This window comes from Protopterus annectens, chromosome 1.part0 (genome assembly GCF_019279795.1).
Source record: "Protopterus annectens isolate FY-2018-M chromosome 1.part0, PAN1.0, whole genome shotgun sequence".
Classification (NCBI taxonomy): domain Eukaryota; kingdom Metazoa; phylum Chordata; order Ceratodontiformes; family Protopteridae; genus Protopterus; species Protopterus annectens.
Genome location: NC_056725.1, coordinates 848,125,013 through 848,140,363, shown reverse-complemented (window position 1 = coordinate 848,140,363; position 15,351 = coordinate 848,125,013). Strand labels below are relative to the sequence as shown.

Genomic DNA, 15,351 nt, shown 5'->3' with positions numbered 1-15,351 from the left:
CATGATCTTAGTTTCTGTGCCCCACTGTGGGCATGGTTCTGATAAAAGTCACATGCAGAGAATTACTGTACATCATTATTGGAGGGCACAGACCAATATCCCCATGCATACTGACAATTTATAGTCCCCTGTGTGATTTAGTTTTGCTAAACAGGTCACCAATTTGGAGGGCCATGAATTTTCTTTGTTTACATTTATTTTCTCAGACACAGTGGATTTTGGAGTAATGTTTTTCACGTTTATAAGATTGCTGTCCCAAGTGTCCAGGTTAAATATCTGAGCATAGATGATAAAAATCAAAAGTCAAACAAATTCCAAGTCTATGAAAATACAAGAAACTTACCCAAATTTACCTTTTTCTGTAAGATAGTTTTAATACACTAAAAATAATAGGAATGCCTTGTTTCCCTTTGATTTTTTTAAAAATGTTTCCTTGAGAGTATGTGCCTTGCCCCCACAAACATATGTTGAGTCTTCAAATTCATTCAAAGTCGTATAATACCTCTAGTAGTTACATGCTCACATATCGTTGTCGTGGTCCAGATAGGCAGGAAATAAAATTAATTGTGTCTTTCTGCTGACTGGATTGTCATGCACACTGAAATATGAGTTTCAAGAGAATAACAGTTTGCTGTTCCTCTTGTTGAGTCTGTTTTCAGAGTAAAGGCTTTTTTGATATGTTTTAACAAATGGTCTTCAATGTTTTTGCTGTTTAACCTTGAAACAAAAACAGTTTTAAATGAAATTCAAATCACTGTGATTATTCTAAATGTAAATAAAATAGCATATACCTTGAGAAATGTGAACATTATTTTATTGTAATTAAGGAGAAACAGCAATATAAAGAGATTGATATAGTTGGGAGGACTCTAGTTCATTACCTTGCCTAAGGCCCATTTGATCAAGATCTGGCACTCGGAGTATGTCTGCTTCTGTACAAGTTACTGGCTTATATTTTCTTGGGAATCCGAGTATTTATTCAGTTTGTCTCATTTTTTGAAAGTCTTCGGTCATATTGGAATTGCAATCAACTTTCTAAAGTTATACTTCTTACTGACCTGAATTTGAACTTCCTGAATTTCACCGTGGTTTTGCATGATCTGGGCTTTGTAGAATTAGGGCTTTCTTGCATTAGTTCATTGTGTAGTCACAACACACTTCTTTTGTAGTTTTTTTTGGTTATGAGAAGATGTTTAGTTGTGCATTAGTTGTTGCGATTCATGTAGTTTGCACATGAGACATATACAGATGTGTCTTGAAGTACAATGAAAACCTGGTTCATTGGATATTAGAGGATCCTTACTTACCGTGATTGAGGGACTGTTCATTTATGTCCTATACATGAATTCTTTGCAAATGGACACTTACTGGTCTTGGAGAGAGTACATCAGGTTGCCTTTGCGCTGCAGTTCCCTTGGATTTCCAGGGGACTGTAAAACACACACAAGTATATATTAGGGGGCTGATGGTGGTTGTCCTTGGACTAAAGCTATGCTGGACTTGAAGGAGTCTGATTTAGACACACACACATACATATCAACAGGACCGGCCTTTGGTCAACTAGTGCCCTAGGCAGACGGTCTCCACAGCACCACCTCCACACCACCTGGTGCCCCCTTTCTGGTCTACCTACACCATCCAGATTAGTGGAAAAGCACCTCTGCTAGAGTGGTGCCCTAGGCAGCTGCCTAGTTGGGCAATGCCTAAGGCCGGCTATGCATATCAGGGTTTGAGTGGTCTGAATCATGGCCAAGACTGAGGAAATACTACAGCTATTTTATGTCTAACAGGGCTTATACACTTTTTCTCAGAATCTGTATATGGTATATTCTAAATGTGTTTCCAGTGACTTCAAAGACAGACCTGTTTACTACAGCAGAAAAATTCTAAACTTTCCACTTTGCTAGTTAACATTGTAGCTAGACACATTGTACCCCTTGGGAAAAAAAGAGAGAAGAAAAACAAATTGTGTCTTTCCTTTCTAGTCGGATTTCTGGTGTACATGTATGGATGATGCTGTGGAGATCAATGTAGCTTTGTTTTGGGCCTATTACAGACAAATTTGATATGTTTTGCTTTGAAAATTTGTAATTTTATTTAAGAGTATATGCTGAAACAGAGCACAAGTCACAGCGTGCACCCATACCTGAAGGTTTTGAGACTGCATGCTCAGCTCCTGAGCTGTTTGCCATAGACCAGTACAGTGTGTACACATCAGGTCTGTTGGATAAGACAGTCATATTTGTCACTGTAGTCACACACAATTACACTATTTAGTCATATCCTGAATAGAGCACATGCCTACCTAAATCCACAAGCTAGAAAGCATTATATTAATTTCTGGCACCATGGAGGAAGTTGTAGAAAGGTTTCTTTATAGGTTCATAGGCAACTACTAGACTAGCTACCCTTGTGGGGCTTTTTAAGCCTGGCAAATTTTCCTTCCAAAAGTGATAATCTAACCATGTACCTTGTGTCTGTGAAGTAAACACATAAACCATTATCTCAACCCCTTTATATGATAATGTTAAGATTATTTTTCAGAATTTATACATTTAAACATTTTCATATGATGGTGGGCAGAACCTCTAAGGCATAACTGTACAGGTTTCCAGCTTTGTCCCTTTCAAAGTAAAGGTTGGCAAAACTGCAAGTAGGTTATTTGACACCACAGGCAGTTCCCTAATCTGGTGTACCCCCACTTCTAAACTGATCACCAAACATGTATTCTCAAAGTTGAGTTAAAAAAAAAGGCCTGTCAAAGTTTGGGCAAAAATAAGCTCTTCTGCAGGTGCAACAAGTCAATTGCTACAACTGTAACAACCTATTAGCTATGACACTGCACATGCAATACATGAAGCCCTTCAACCATTGCTACAAATGTAACAACCTATTAGCTATGAAACTGCACATGCAATACATGATGCACTTCAACCGTTGCTACAGATGTAACAACCTATTAGCTATTGATGCACTTCAACCTATGCTACAAATGTACTTCAACCGTTGCTACAAATGTAACAACCTATTAGCTATGAAACTGCACATGCTATACATGATGCACTTCAACCGTTGCTACAAATGTAACAACCTATTAGCTATGAAACTGCACATGCTATACATGATGCACTTCAACCGTTGCTACAAATGTAACAACCTCTTTGCTGTGAAACAGCACATGCTGTACATGAAGCACTTCAGCCACACCTGCAAGTTACATATTGCATTCATTTTTGAATGTCGCACCATCAGCATCTGACGATTGTGCTAACAGCTTGCACCTAGGGCAGGTAGTCAACTCCTCCTCCCAGGAAGATTGAATGGGAATTTATGGCTAGTTCAAGACTAGTGTAAGACTACTTTTCAAAGGTCTTAATGCTTAATCATATAGCTCTGACATTTTAAAACCTTAATGCTTCAAGTTATCTATCAATGATATCTATATCATTTGCAAAAATTGTAGTCTGAATGTTCAAAGTTCATAGTCCTTAAATCATCTAGCAACTCTATTTAAAGTGCTTAATGCTTATTGCTTTTAATGCTGCAAGTTACTTATTGCCTTTGAACATTCAAAGCTTTCGTTTTTCACTGCCAAAGGGACTTTTGTTTAGTCTTATTTGGCAAAGAGTAAGTACTGTCCAGTAACACAAAGCCTCCAGACAAAGATTAAGTGATCTAGTAATTCATGCAAGCTGTTAAGAATATGTAATCACTTGAAGCATTATAGCATCACAGGATGACAACAGATGAGAATTTCACTTTTCACTTGCAAACTTGATTCTTACATCTGTAATATCATTCCAGCGGGGACCAGTGTATATCTACCAGGAAGGAGATGATTGACAGTCTAAGCTACTTTGCGAGTGTTGGCCTGTATCTCTCCCTTTGGGGCTTTTGCATATACCATCAAAAACTTTCCCCACCTGAATTGCACCTTTTTGGGCAACCTCAGTCTGCTACACCTACCAACCTAGCCAGGCCAAACCAGAATAATTTAAAAGTAATGCTTTTCAGTGCTATAAGCCTTAGTAAGACATTGTTCTCTGTTAGAAGTCTTCCTGTCTCTAGAAAATATTGGTATCTGCATCATTACTCAAAGGAGGTTCCAGTGCATTAATGACACATCCTCACTGACAGGATTCAGTGCGAACAATTCAGATCTGCCACTGAAGGCATCTCCACAGCAGGTGATGATATGTCCTTATTCCTTCACATTTCCATCACATCTAGACTTATACAGCAATTATGTTGAACTTCTCTATGTCCTGGTAGTTATGATTTAAGATTCTCTACCATATCCCCTTCCTTGACTCCCCTTGCGCATTAACCATGTCTAAATAAGATTGAGGCCCTTACTATAGAACCAAACACTGTTTTACTTTGACATTTCAGCTACTCATCTGTAAATTGGAAAGTATACAGGTACTGTAAGTAAGCATGCACTGCTCTTCCTAGATTTCATCAGTGCCAACCCACTTTATCAGATAGTACTGTCTGCACCAGAGAGGTAAATGTACTTAGCCTGCTCATGGCAAATGTTGTAAAGCTATGCTGTACATCTGTAGTCACCTTATTATTCATTAGGTCTGATCAACATTTGGTGGTCTTCACTGTTATGATGTGACAAAACATGCCCACAAACTCCACTGTCTTTAGAAATTTCTGTGAGGCAAACTTGCTGCAACTAGCTGATGAGCTTATGCAAATCAAAAGCCCCCTCCCCTTGATGATCCAGTAACTTGTACTACTGCATTTGCAGGAAGCTTTTGTGCTCATTTCAATGCCTGCACTGAGACATCAGTTGTAGCCCACCACAAATACAATATCAAACACAGGAACAAACTCCTATGTTGGACCCGTGGTTTTAACAAAGTGTATAAGAATAGAATTAAGCTCATTACTCCTTGGAACAAACTGAAAGACTTCTATTCCAAAACTGAAGTAAGGAGTTAGACAAAAAAAATAACTGTAGCGGATCTGGTTATTTTTCTTAGTGTGAACTGAAAATTGCTGCCACTAGCAATGCCATTCATAAGTCTTCCTTCAGCCTCTTTAGGATCTATAGGAACAATGCCTAGCATAACACCAAGTTGGTACTTCCCCCCACATGATATATTATCTTTATTCCACTCCTAAACTAGTTATGTGAATCTTGACAATGATTGGGATGTTTTCTTGGAAATATGAAGCACTGTCTCACAGAGTTTCTATTGAATCTCTTCAACTTTACTTTGTCAAATGGCTTTGTGACAGAGGTTTGGAGAACAGTTGTGGTTGAGCCCCTTCCCAAAAAAAAAAAAAAAAAAAGGCTGACTACATCATTGACACTGGCAACTATAGACCAGTAAGCCTCACCAGCTTTATCTTAAGACAATGAAATTCATCATTGCATATCTCATAACCAAGTACACTGACATATCACTCAGCACAAAGCACTCTAGATCAGTGTAGGGTAGATCTTGCCTGCTTTAGCTAGTGGAGTACTTTGAGAAAGTTGTTGAGGCTTTGGATAAGAGCAAAATGGTACACACTGCACCTTGATCTGGCTAAGGCCTGTGACACCATCTTGCATTTAGGCATTATAGACAAACTAAACTAAATGTAAACATGTTTGCAACCTACTGGATAGCAAATTAGCTCATAGACAGAACCCATCATCTCAAGAGTGGGACACTTGCTCCACTAATGGGCTCCTTACCAGGGGCATTCTACAGGGGCTGCACTGGGGCTGCCTCTGCTTCATATTTGTTTACACATTGTCCAGGCTGATGTCAAAGGTCTCTGGTTGACCACGTTTGCAGATGACTGCACACTTGGAGATCGCATCAAATCACCTGAGGACTTCTGGATCCAACAAGAGGTTCTGTCACATACAAACACATGGTACCTGAGCCATGGTCTAAAGCTAAAGTGCAAAATAGTGCAGCATTGTGTCCTTTGGAAAACACCGGCAACCCAGTACTTAAAGACACAAAACTGATACAGTGCTGCATTCTTTCATAGACAATCACTCTGCTTTGACCACCATGTTTTTAATGTTGTTAGAAAAATCCATCTGCCGTGCCTGGCTGATTAACAAAGGCATATTTTCTAGATCAGGGAAGCTGTTATCCCTCTGTACTCCTCACTTATTAGGACCATAATTTACCTGGCCAAACACATAATCCAACATGAATGACTTCAACACCTCCTCACTAAGAAAATTGAGGGCCTTAGTTCTGTGTCTTAGGCAAATGCCTTAAAGCTGCATCTCTGCTGTCGCTGTCATATAGACTGCTGTGAGGTAACCTCTGCCAAGCTTATGAGGACTCAATTGACTATGTCTTGTTTGAGCTTCTACACATTTTACAAAGCATTTCACACCACAAATATCCATACTAGAGACCAAAACTTCCACTGTAACATAAATAGAACCTGCCAGCAAGTTAGATACTGCTGTAAAGAATCCCATTCCTCTGGAGTAGATTTCTACGCTGTATTCAATAAAGTGGCTCACTAACCCTCTTCAAACACAGCCTGATTGAATGGATGAGAAATCACAAATCTAGCCCTAGTTTGCCCTTACAAACCCTTATGGAAATGGTAACATGATGTGGGTATTATTGTGACTGGACTTCAAATGATCCCCTCCCCCCAATCAGCTGCCTGGTAGTATGATCCTATGTTCTCAAATAACCTTTGCAGCCAGTAATGTATTACATTATTATTTACTGCAGGGATGTACAGTGCATAGCATTTTCTCAGTTCATGTTACTTTGAATCAGACTGTATGGTTTCTCAAAATTTCTCAAAAAATATTTTTGATATGAATTAAGCTTATTTACTTAAATGTTTTGGAAGCTTTTCTCCCCAGGATACCATTGGAAATAAGGACCTCCCAGCTGGATGTTCCCATTCAACAAATATAAATCAGTCATGCAGTCAATTTGTACTAAGGGATCAGCAGTGGTGATTGATGATGCAATGCATTTTAATACCTAGAAAGCACAATTTCCAAATTTTCTCAAATTAATATAATTATATTGCAGCAAAAGTTTTTAAGGTACTGGATGCAAAGCCATCTTTGTAGGGTAAATCCCATTAACAACTACTTATGTGAGCCTCTCAAGCAAATCCTTCACGTTTTTAACTTCTGTAATGACCTTTCTGGTTAACAAACTCAATATGTTTCTGAAAATTCTCAAATTTCATCCTGATGAGTTAGCAACTCATTTGATATGATTTCACACACATGCAATCCCAAATGATAGCTTCCAAATATGAGCAGTATTGAAAAAGTTAAAAAAAATTGTATATACCAGTTCCAGTGTTGCACCATCACAGGAAAAGGGAAAATTCATATCAAAATCTGGAAAAACAAACATGTTCCAGTCAGCTTAAATACACAAGCACTGTCACAATCGTTCAAAGTACATGCCTGCTTATATCCATTCAAATGTAAACAAAGGCAGCATCTTCATGTAGGTAGAACCATACAGATATCACTCAATCACTCGGTGTGTGTCAAACAATAAAACTAGTCAACACAGACAGGTCTGTTTGTTTAAGTGCATACAGCACCAATATTTATGGGTTAGTGATTTTTTGATATTGGTATATGAAGTGGTTCTGTTAGAATTTATAGCAGCAGCATTGTTATATGAAGCCCTCTCACTGATTGGAACATGTTTGTTTTTCCAGACTTTGATAGGTTGACAGGTATTTGCTGTTTGATTGTTTTTTACAAGATTGTTAGGGATGTTTAGAAACTCTGTCCTTGCTTAAGATTGGTTAACTGATATGTGTGCTTTGGTGGTGCTGAGTGGATGTTAATATTGATAGGTTGGTGTATTCCTTAGTTTTGATAGGAACATATAAAGCAGATTTATAATCTTATTGGACTGTGTTAGTGCAATGAGTAGGAGTTGGTACACTTTTTACGCCCACTATGGAAGGCTTTGTTTTACAATCTTATGAGTTGTGATAGGTTTAGGGTTTATTTTATTGTTTATGATAGGTTAGTTGCTGCTACGTTTGCACTCTATTGGGTTCAGGATGCAATTTTAATTATTAATATTCGTAACAAGTTTTGCATTTATTAATTAATTGTCTTTGTAAAACAATTGGTTGGATTTTAATGGTTTTGTATTTAAAATGTGCACTGGAACTATGTTTTTTAATGGTCTGATGAAGTGACTATAAGTTGTGAAAGCGCTTACTGTGTTTTATTTTATTTTGCATTAAAAGATTTTCGTTTTCTTTGCTACAGTGGTGTTTTGTTGTTGCTCTTATACCACTGGGTTGCTGCTGGAGTGATTTTATTTGTCGGTTTTATTTGGATACTTGTTAATAACATGTATTTATCTGATTGCTTATTTATTGTGTAAATGATCTGATCTGCATACACTTTCCAACTATGACCTGGAACAAAAAGCATACGTAGTACAGTGATAAAAGCGGTACAGTGACAACGTTTCTTTGAGAATGCAAATAAAGCAAATCTGCAGAGAAATAATTTAAATAATTAGTGAATGAAGCAAAGTATGCATCTTAAAGCAAGACATATATATATATATATATATATATATATATATATATATATATATATATATATATATATATATATATATATATATATATTGTTTGCTTAAATACACAAAACAGAAATATTACAGTGGTGAAGACCTCATGAGGAGTGTATTTATCTACCTTTATGTGTATTTACCTGGAAAAAAAGGAATAAGTAAACTGTACTCAGAGTTGCCATTTCCCCATGTTAGACAGATATCACTTTGTAAATGAGTCATCTGGAGGTGATCAGATAACCTAAAAACATATTGATTTAACAACTAAATATCAGTTTTCAGCACTGATTAAAGTATTTGGCACTGGAAAAAAAAAACGCAAGACGTATGCTCAGTGATTTCTTTATAATGTGCAAGAATTGAACACCACCAGTGAAATGACACAATACAAGCAATCTCAGTAGCCATTTGGGAACTCTGTATTTTTAACACGAGCCTTATATTGCTGTAGTATTAACTACATAAATCAAATAGATTGTTAATGGCAAGTATGACAGGAAAATGATACTTGAAGGTAAAACTGAGGGTGAAAGGATACAAGAAGAACAGACATACTAAACATAGGTACTTTTCAACCATTTGTCATTCTAGAATGATATCATGTAAACAGCACTTGCATAATTTATCATGGTCCTGAAATTATGGAGGGTATTAATGGAAACATGCCTGTTTTTGGATTGTGGAGACCTGCTTTACAGGCTAAGATTAAATTAAGGGAACTGTGAGTGATGATCACTAACCGGGCAGCATGTCTGTCAGAAATGTGGCAGTGTGGCTTTGATACTAAACAAATGCCGAAGGAAGTCCGTTATTCCTTTAATCCTAGGGAAGGCTTATCAATGAAGCCTGAAGAGATGCACTCCAGGGCAAAATTATTTCAATGTAAATAACATAGTTCTTGTAGATTGCATCTGGGCAATGGAAACAGCATATAAGATAATGAATCATTTAAACAGATTCTGTAAATCACAAAGTGAATTCAGTTTGCCATTTGTTTTATGTCTTTGGAAAAATCCATCATAGAACATAGCTACTGGTATCCATGCCACAGGAGAGGTCCCCCCCCCCCCAGAGATGATATAGAGGAGAATAGCTTCTATGGTGATGGGAGGTTAGCTAAACTGGTCTTAGAAAGAGAGAGGAGCTGAGAGCCCTATATTTGTACTGCCTTGAGAAAAGGAAATTAGAAAAGCATTTGATTAGAAAGACCATGGTTAAGTAAATCAGGCAGTGAGGCATAACTGGAAATTGATTGGGGGTTAAACAGTAATAAGCTAATACCATATGTATGCATTACTTTGGGTCATAGGCTTTGAAAGCACAATGCTGTAGTTTTGGACATGGAGGGGAGCAAAGAGGTTAAAGTTCTTGAATCTGTGCATGTAGGGCATGGGGAACATAACATCATACTATCCAGTTTACCAGAACAGTCTCCTTAGCTATAAAAATGCCAAAGCAATTCTTAGTGTTATCAAATGTAACGTTTTCTTGGCTGTTATATTTAGCAGGCAGGGTTTAGATAAAACAGATTTAATCAAGGCAGGGGAGCAGTAGTTTGTATGGGTTTCACTTTATTGAGTATGAAGTAACCTGGTATAAAAATGTCACTGACTGCAGTAAAACACTACTATACCACAGGCCTGCGTAATGCCGCAGTGGTAAGGTGGTAGCGTTGTTACCTCACAGCAAGAGGTTCTCCCATTCAATTCTCGACGTGGCTTGGGAGTGCCTTCTGTGTGGAGTCTGCATGTCCTCTCCGCGGTTGGGTAGCGTTCGAAAGACATGCGTGCGTAAATGGGCGTGCCTTCGTTGAAGGTTGGGCGTCGAGCTGACACCTTGGCGTTTCGTAAAAATCTACTGCCAATCATTAGCGGACCGGAGTTCCGCTGTGGCGACCCCTTACCGGGAAAAAGCCGAAAAGACAAACAACAACCATAGGCCTGTCTCTCATTTGTGCTGCCCTTTCTGATCATTAACAGTGTTTATGGATTAAATCTGCGGTAGTGGTGCTGCGGTAGCCTTGTCGCCTCACAGCAAGACGTTGTCACGTTCGATTCTCAGCTAGAGCGTCTTCTGTGTGGAGACGTGCGTGAATGGGCGTGCCTTCGTTGAAGGTTGTGCGTCAGGACTGGTAACTCGGCACGTAAAAATCCACTACCAAACATTAGCGGACCGGAGTTCCACTGTGGCGACCCCTAACCGGGATAAGCCGAAAGACACAACAACAGCAACAACAACAACAGTGTTTATGGATTGCTAATGACTGATTGCAGCAAAATACAGAAAATTAAGCATCTGTGATTTAGGCAGATATTTCTAAAGAGCTCAAATGGTTAATAAACTAGTCAAAATGGATATAGTTACACATTACTAGGAGATACACTAATTTATATCACACAGAAAAATAAGAACTGTATTTAAGAATGTGCAGTGAAGTGCCTTATATGTTAGCATTCATAAGTATGCCCTTAAGTGTATTTATGTGAAAATAAATAAGTAAATTGGATTCAAAGTTCCCATTTACCCGTTAGGTGTGTGGTAATATTTTGTGTAGCAAAATGGTTATATAAAAGCAAGTCTCTTTGCAGTCTGTTGCTGTATTGGTTAAATTTTCCCAGAGTCACATTGGTTATGTTTTTCCATTCAGTATGCATTGTTTAGCATGACATGATTTCCACATTTTGTAAACCCTTAAAGGTTAATTACAAGTATTCACACACAAATGCTCTAAGAATAAGACACCTCAGTAAACATTTTTTCTTCAAAAGGGTGCTAAGACTTACGAGTGTCCAGTTCTAGCCTGTCTGCATCTGGTATTAAAAACATTACTTTGATGTTATGCATGAGCCAAGCACACTGAAAAGCATTTCCTACCCTTAAGCTACCTTTATAGGTCAGTCGATGATCAAAATATTTCATACTTGAGGTTGTCTCAGTTTTTTTCTTCTTGTCCAATGTTTACCATTGCTGTGTATGGGGAATTATATGTCATGACTTTACATTACAAATTAATTTTGTTTTATAAGTATCTAAAATTATGCTATCTGCATCTGCATGTAATATACCAATGTACTGAAAACTGATTTCGAAATAATTTAATGTTTAATTTTACACTTTTGTTGTGTTGTAGGTTCGCAGGAGGCAGGATTCCTAAATGCCCTAAAGGACAGTCCAGCAAGATATCCTTTTTACATTTTTCATAGCAGTTCTCTACAAAATGAGAGCATTTTGTAAAAATAAGTCTCCGGCCTGTATTTGCATAAGCTGTATATTGTACCGGTTTGATTTTTCAAAGAATTTATACATTAGCATGGCTATTTTTGTAGTAAAAATCTAACACAAGGGGCATATTTTACACAAGAAATATGAAATTCCTGTGGACTGTTTGTATATTTCACTAAAAAATGTACCTGCATCTGAAAATCTCCATTGTTAAAAATATTATGGAAGAAACTAGATATATTTTATAGTTCTGTTAATTAATTTTGTTTGCATTTCATGTTATTTCTTTATTACTTAAGATATTTGCATAACATTGTCTTTCTCGAGAATTCCTATCAGCTTTTTTTATCACAGTACATTGTATGTTATGCTTGTTTAATACCATGCAAACTTGTGATGACAAATATAGCAGTGGGATGAGGAAAAGTAGTAGCAAAGAGTCTGAATGTTTGAGACTAAAACTGGAAATTGCAGATCATTTATTGTGGTAACCTGTTATCTTTAATGAAGTATTTTATCCCCTCATATGTTTGCTTTTGGAATAATACAAATGATGCATAAGGCATCATCTCTTCCTGATAGTAAGATTTTATGACATAAGTACTGAGTGACTCAAGAAAGGTACAAATGACAGAAGAATCCTTGACTTTTTTAGCCTTCCCCAATGTAGACAGAGGGTTTCAAAGGGAGAAGGCATTCAGACACACAGTGACCCTGGGTCAAATTCTTCATAAAAATGTAGTGGGTCTACATTTCTATAGATGTGCTATACACTTTAGATTTTATGACTGAAAGTCTTTTTAAAGTTAGCCCGATTTATGTTTGTTCTGAACAAATCAGATTACATGGGCCACCTATGCATCCTTAAAGAGTAGATAATTATTTTGTAACATTCGTAAGCTTGCAGGTGTGATAAAAGGCTTTTGTTCACTAGCTTAAATACCATATTGAAGGCAATAGCTTCAATCCATTTTGTTGTTAAAAAATGTAAATCATAGGTAATAGATGTAAAACCAAAGTACCTGTCATAATAGTTGATCATATTTTACCTCATTTACATACCCATATTGTTAGTTGTGATTTGTCTTATCTGAACTTTTTCATCATTGAAGTCCTTTAATTACTCTTTAGTTAAAACTGTGTTTCTCTGTTTTGTAACCTCATGCTGGTAATTGACATCTTACTGCTTTATTTCTAAAGTTATTATATTGAGGTAAAGCCTTTAAGTCGAACATATATATTTTTTTCTCTGAAATGTTTTACATAATAGTATTTTATCTGCTTGCTTCAAGTATATTAGCATGTATTGATCTAATATTTTTAATTTCTCTTTATAATACCTTTATGTCAAGCATATTACATTTCTGCTCTGAAAGACTTTATATAGTACTATTTTATCTGCCTGCAGTCTCTAGTATCTTAGCATATATTGAGCTAATATTTGTAATGTTTCTTTATATTTATGGAGTAAATTATTTCCAGTAAAATTCCTCTGTTAAATATACTTTATTTGTTGACCATAATGAGCATCGGTGCTCAAGTTTACTTGTTACAAGATCATTTAATCATTTTATAATCATGCAGGGTACTCTTGAATACTCTGTGTGTATGTGAACCTGGAAAGTTACTTGGAGATGTTTTCAGTACATCATGGGATATTAATTTAGTATTTGTTAGTATGCCTAAATTGTTATATACGATACCTTCATCTTGAAATTTCCTATCTGATAGGGAGTTTTAAAGTAAGAAATTATGATTTTTAGTCATTTTGAGTATGTTCATATTTTAAACTATTTATATATTTCATCCTAAGCTGTCTGCAGCCTAGCTCCATTAGTTTGCAAAGTTACTCTTGTTGCTAATTTAGCATTTTTTGCATATTGTATTACTGTAATTCCAGATGCTGTTTTAATATCAGATATACAGACAGCAAATGTCAGAGTGTCTGTGAGTGAGATTACATGGCCAAATTTTATTTTATTTTGGTATTGGTTATTTTCTACTTTTACAACATATAGTGATGTTTTGTGATCCAGCATATTGAACATGTATATTGATGTCTTATGATCCAACATATTAAACGTTTTCTTAAAGTTGGGCTATATAACACATTTTGGAAATTTCTATTTTATGTTTTCTAATATGTTAGAAATACATATGGGCAGTGTTGTTACTGATGATATTACCTTGATTTGTCTCACCTAGCCTCAGCTGGAACAAACAGCATTCTTATTGTTTGCTAATGTTACTTATTAAAATAATTAGTATATCACTCCAAGGTGAGCCCTGATTTCACTATTCATTATATATTTCCAATATCAGTTGATGCATATTTCCGGTTGCCTGGCACCACAATTTCCCATGAACATGTTTTAGATGATATAAACAAGAACTTGGAATAGTACATATCAATGAACGTATATCAAACTTTTGTAATATCTTCTGATCTAGATCTGCTTTTGTGCTAATTTTCTAATGCTGAATTATACAATCTAATAAGAAATCATAAGAGGCGAATATACGTTGCTTCTTTCATCATTTCCTTTGCCAAATACTTTTCATTGCTGTGTATTCAACAGGTCAACATTATAACATAGTATATAATTCTTATTTTGGGGGAGGGGGGATAAAATAATATAATAAAAAACACAAGAAAAAATATTCATCCTGCTTCTTTTTGCAAATCAGCATGCTATGTTATGAGCAGATTTAGAACCAGCAACATAACTGGTTGTCCTTTTCAGGTTATTTAGGATATCTGTGATCAAAAATATGAAGCAGTGGTCAAACATATTTAAATGAAATTTAATTTCAGTTTTTAATGCATTTTAATGTCAGCTTGTGTCAAAAGATTTTTCTTTTCTTTTTTTTTGACACCTTTATATACCACTTAAAACACAGGCAAACTTGCATTAAGAGAAAAAAAAACATTAAAATTTTTCCCATTTACATACATTACACATCACACACCTTTTCTTCTGTCATCAGTTCAACATTATACTAATTGCTAAATTGCTGAATTCCTGCCTTCCCTTAAACCCCACTCCTCCTGCTTAGACAGAACATTATTAAACGTGTTTTCCCACAATTTCCATTTATTTTAATATAATTTGCTCCTTCCATTTTCTAAAGATCCTTCTTCCAGTTCTTTTAGCTCTTTCACAGTATTCAGTACTTCCTATACTGTTGGTTTAATCTGATTTCCATTTTATAGTAACTGGCTTTTTTGTCAGTCAACAGAATTAAATTTAACAAGGCTTTATTATGTCTAGGCAATTCAGAGCCCGCATCCCAGCTCAAAAGAATAATTTCCTTATTTACAGCCATTTGCATCTCTGACATTTCTGACGGAGTATTTTGAAGGGATCAACCAACTCATTACACTCATTACAACTCATTACACTCCCCAAACATGTTTACAGTTACGTCTTAATTCCCATTATACCTCCAGCATTATTTTATTTCTAGTGTTGCTTTGCATAGATAGCTTACCCAAATCATTCCTTAATTGCCTACTTAATTAGATGCATAATGCTGCACATATTTTGTTAGATATTTATGCTTC

General features: G+C 36.2%; 1 protein-coding gene across 2 annotated transcripts in view; it reads left to right on the top strand.

Annotated features, from left to right (window-relative positions):
* Positions 1-15,351, top strand: part of ZDHHC14 (zinc finger DHHC-type palmitoyltransferase 14) — a 1,825,619-nt gene that overhangs the window by 1,589,131 nt on the left and 221,137 nt on the right. For both annotated transcript variants that reach the window (XM_044063663.1, XM_044063664.1), the window contains exon 5: positions 11,695-11,743. In XM_044063663.1, the coding sequence (XP_043919598.1) occupies positions 11,695-11,743 (49 nt within the window). The remainder of the gene's footprint in view (positions 1-11,694; positions 11,744-15,351) is intronic.